This window comes from Colletotrichum truncatum (genome assembly GCF_014235925.2).
Source record: "Colletotrichum truncatum strain CMES1059 chromosome Unknown Contig_0013, whole genome shotgun sequence".
In the NCBI taxonomy this organism is placed as follows: Eukaryota; Fungi; Ascomycota; class Sordariomycetes; order Glomerellales; family Glomerellaceae; genus Colletotrichum; species Colletotrichum truncatum.
In genome coordinates, this window is record NW_027222410.1 from 360,023 (window position 1) to 365,230 (window position 5,208).

Consider the following 5,208-nt stretch of genomic DNA (forward strand, 5'->3'; position numbering starts at 1 on the left):
TACTTATTTATAATCTAATCTTAATAAAATCTACTTAAAGACTTTAATTATAATAAAATATAATTAAACTATATCAAATTATACAGTTTTAATACTTTAATATAAATTTAGTAAATACTTTAACTCTAACTAATATTACTACTTAATTAATAATAATTTTATTTTATTTATAATTATTATTAGTCTTAGTATTATTTAGTAAAATACTAATTAAAAATTCTTTTATATATAAGAAGAATAGTTTTATAAATATTATATATTATTCTATTAAATAAAGTATACTTAATAAGCTATTACTAGATTATATATACTATAATTAAAATATAGTAAATAGTTTAACTATAAAACTAAATCCTATATTATTATTAAACTTTATCTTTTAAGTTAGTTAAGAATATAACTAATACTTAAGGATTCTTAAAAGGTAATTAATAAATAATAAAGCTTTTAAAGAATTATAAATAAAACTTTAAGAATATTTAATAGTTAATTATATTATATAACAATAAGTATTAAAGAAAGTTATAATTATTATATTATAAAGATAATAATAATATATATCCTTTATATATATAAGCTTAGAAAATATTTAAGTATATTTACTTACTATATAAGTAATAATATTAAATAAGTAATACTTATCAAAACTATTAAAAAAGTATTTATCTTAAATAAAATTTAATTATATAAAATCTTATCCTTAATAAGTATACTTAATTAGACTCTTATACTATAAGCCTAATTACCTAGTTAATAATTAATTCTATTTATTATTATTTCTATTATAAATTAAGTAGCTAAAGAGTAATCTTATATTTTAATATAATTATATAGTTTCTATACTATATATAACTTCTTATCTTCTTCTCTTAAATATTTTATTATAATAAGTTAGTTATTTATAACTAATAACTATTATTATTATATTATCTAAACTAAAAGCTTATTTATTTATATTATAAAAACTATAATATTATTTAACTAAAATACGATAATATTAATTTTATTAATTAGAAACTAGAATAGATACTTATATAACTAATATATATATTAATATAGTTACTTAAAGATATAATTAGTAAGAAAAGAATATTTAAAATCTAAGAAGTAAAGTTTTTTTCTTTAGTAATATAATAACTTACTATATTATTTTTTTTAACTTTATTAACTAATAAATTAACTTAAAAAGATAGTTAAAAGAGAGAAATAATTATTAAAAATTAAAATACATTAACTCCTAACTAAGAAGTAAATTACTTAGTTTAAAAACTTATTATTATATAAAAATAAGTTACTTATTTTATATATAAAACTATTTATTAAAGCTTTAGAAATAAATAACTAACTCTTTAAAGTATAATTAGCTTATAAAAATAGGAAAATTATTTCTTTCTTAACAAATCTCTAAATTATAAATAAAGATTATTTACCTTATAAGTATTTAGTATTTCTATTAAAAGAAAATATTTAAACTATTACTTAATAATAGATAACCTTAATTAGAGTTATATATTTATAAAGCTTTTATAAGATTAATTACTTAGTAATTATATTATTATAATATATTATCTTATTATTATATAATTATAATACTAGTAATAGCTGTTTAAAAGTAACTAAACTCTTATTAATAGACTTATTATATTTTATTAATTCTTAGCTAAAAGAAAAGATATTAATATTATAACTATTTTTAGTTACGTTACTCTTCTTAGTTACTTTCTAAGTAATATATTAAATTAAATTTAATATTTTCTCTGAACACTTATTAATAAAAAGAATTCTTATATACTTTGATTTTATTATAATACCTTCGTAGTAAAGTATATAGCCTCGCTAGTATATAACTTACTTATTACCTATAGAGATAATCCCGAAACAAGATAACTAGATTATCTTTAATCTATTTCGTTTATAAAAATATATTTAGAAATAATACTATTTTATAATATAATTAGGAGAAGACAAGCTACTTAATTTACTATTTTAAATATATATCTACGTTTAGTACTTTACTTTACTATAGATTTTAAATAAATCAAGAGTATTTTACTTTAATAAGATAATTAATATAGAATAATAGATTAATACTACTATACTAGGCTTTAATTACTAAAGTATTATAGATATATATTTTCGTAGTTAGAGGACCTGGTAGACGAAGCGTTTAAGGTTGCTTTGATTGATATGGGGGATCGAGGTTGGAGGTTTAGAGCCACACGTTGGCTTCTGCCGCAATCCGGACTGGTCAAGTTGTATCATCTCTTCTCTGGTGCTTTGGGCCCCTTATGTTATTTCATCGTTGACCAATTTACGTAAAAGCTGATGTGTTGGATCATTGAAGCATCTTCAGCTCTGCGAAACATGAAACTTTAAGAAATTTAGCTTCTGACTATTCTAAGTCCCTAGAGAGGCGTGTAGATGCTCTCCACCAGAGCCCAGTTGATTAGTAGGTTCGTAATAGTTGGAGAGATGTCAAATCTTGTAGAACGAGAAAAGCGGAAGGACTGAGTCAAAGAGGCAGGAGTCTAGAAGGCCATGAGGCTCAGCGGGAGCGTTGGCATACTCCCTAACGACGACATGTTATAAGTAAAAAGAGAGAACCTGGGATGGAAGGAAGCATCATTGTCACGGGAAGAGGGGACAGATTATATTGCCCAAGATGGGTAGGCAGGCTGCTGTTCGCAACCTGGAAGTCGACACGCCAGCCCAGCAGCCGAGGCAGATTCGACCGTGCGTTGCAAAGCTCCATTGGCAGCGACTCTAGGTGGGAGAGCTGAGTCGTGGTAAACGAAGGACCAGTATGTGAGTAAGGCAAGCGAGGAATAAGCAATAAGGGGCGGCGAGCAAGAGACGCCCAAAACCGATTTCTCGAGGCCACTAGAGCAATATTGGCAGCACGATACCAACCAGGCTGACGTGGTAGTCTTGTGCTTTTTCTCCTCCGTCATTATGCATTAAAATCGGCATCAAGGTCGCTCTCATTTTCGGAACGTAGGTTGCCGATTCCCCCAGTAAGGTTTCCAATAATATCTAACACATATTCGCTAACAACATCGAATACACCCCCTGCGCCGTATGTCTCTAAACTAACAACCGGTACGGCGTAGAGTGGCTCATGCTCCTCGAAGCCGCCCTATGCGGCATCTCGGCCGGCCTCTTCCGAATAATTGAGGCCGTAATCGCCATCGCCTCCCTCAAGCCGTGGAACAAGGGTAAGGCGCTGGGGTACTGGCTGATATACCGCCTCTGTGGCCTGATCCTCGGCGGTGTGATCAACCTTGGCCTCAAAACGGATAACAACCAGGCAGAAAGGGTGTCTTACGCCGTCTCTACCACCATCCAGGCCGCAGGTACATTTGTCCGGTTGTTCCTGAATAAGCTGGAGAGGGTGGAGAGACAAGACGAGACGAGGGCCAGATGCATTATTGGCTTGACGGATAAGCGACATCACCTTTTCTGTGGAAAAGGTACACCTGGAACCGCTCTACCGTACTGCTTTGACTTCTCAAGGATGGTCTCATGTCTTGCGTAGCTGATACTGGAAAGCCTGGCCCTGTCGAATGCTCCTCGTGGTTGATATCGGTCGTCCGGAAAAGTCGGCTCTGAGAAATGGTGGTTTGGCTGTTCAGACTTGATCTCTCAACTGAAAATTAACTTCACTAGGCATTGAAGAGCGCTGATAGGCACGCCGAATTCCGAGTGAGGTGTTCAAGATTTTGTTGGAGAATTGTTGAAGGAGTCGAAGAGGCTTCCAGAGGAAAACCACGAGAGGAAAAGACGTAGCGTTGCTTGGACCACAGAGACAAAAAGGGGCCCGGGTGTGTACGGACAAGTTGCGGCATGCGTGTGACGGAATTTACAACGCTAGTAGGGGATAGCGACTCAATTTTGCTGGTGTTATTAAGAAAAAGGGGAGTAAATCTTTCTTTCTCGACGGACAGCAACTGTCTAAAGCCCCGCTTGTGACGGGCTTCGTTGCTTCTCGCTGTCTCAAAGCATGAAGGAGCCACGCAGTGGTTGTCTGGCTCAGAGAACCAGTAACTACTTGAATTAGATCTGTCCCATTCAGTATCATCATCTCTGGCACCCTGGCTTAGCTTAAGATGTTCTCTGCCTTGCTCAGCCATTTCCTCACGGCCGCCCCTGAGCCTCACTGGCCGTCATGTCCCTGGCTCTAGTGCCAGACCATCAGGGCCATGATCGGACCATATGAGCGTCATGTCTTGGAAACATCGTCATGTTTGTTTAGAAGACGGTAGTAACCCAAGCTCATGGTGGATGCCCTCGCTGTTCCGACGCTTTAACTTACCAGTCGCAAGGATAGTGAAGCAGTTCAACATGTCCATTCTTGGGAGCAGAATACCATATCAAGCTCCGCCTTCACACAAATGACTAGATCGCCTAAGAAAACGCCATACTTACGCTAGGAGCCAGAGCTCCCCCAGCTCATGTAACCCTGATGCCTGGCGTACCCCCTCACTCACCCCCGTAACTTTATTCCAATCCGATCGCAACCTACACTTTCGGAACTAAGGCCGTAGTACGGCACAAGTATCTTTAGAAACTGTCAAGTTGACAGGCCGGGCATGTCCTCCTAGATACTTAGAGCCAGTTGACGAGTTCGTCAGGCATTAGTACTAGCGATACCAGGGATTAAGCTAGCAACGACAACATACCTGCTAGTAAAACGACTCGCAACCATGGTTTCTGGATCTGAACGCTTGTATTCAACTCTAATCACAGAGAACAAATATAGTAGTTATGAGAGACTGCTTCGAGATACTTCTTGCGTAAAATAGGTTTCTGTCATTGCAAGTGGAAGAGGAGCCTCTCTTTGTTTCGAGTTCCCTACATTTCATCTGTGGTCCTGAGTTTGACTCCGGGACGCAATTAAGAGCTCAGTCTCGTTCGCTATAAGTAGGAAGAAGTAAGAAGTAGGAGTAGTTGATCACTAACGATCGATGAGAAAAAATTAAAGCACCAGTTGTGTTGGACTGGGCTGCAGTAGCCTGGCTGCGCTGAGGAGATGTGAATGCCGTCCATGAAAGCCTCAAAAGCTTGGTCTGGTGGTAGCAGAAACTGTCAATGCGGGTGTACTTTCATGTCAATTAGAGACGAAACTGCCAGCATGACGGCAGAGATATGTCTTTGAGGCGAAAGAGAAGTTAGGTTAACAAAGGCTGTTCTCGATGAGAGGGAAGTTCG

At 34.9% G+C, this 5,208-nt stretch overlaps 1 protein-coding gene across 1 annotated transcript; it reads left to right on the forward strand.

Annotated features, from left to right (window-relative positions):
- Window positions 1-3,118: 3,118 nt before the first annotated feature.
- CTRU02_215147 (major facilitator superfamily transporter) lies at window positions 3,119-3,535 on the forward strand (the record flags this gene model as incomplete). Its single annotated transcript, XM_036732438.2, has 1 exon — window positions 3,119-3,535. One exon carries the CDS (start codon window positions 3,119-3,121, stop codon window positions 3,533-3,535), a length of 417 nt encoding a protein of 138 aa, XP_036575795.2.
- Window positions 3,536-5,208: the final 1,673 nt, after the last annotated feature.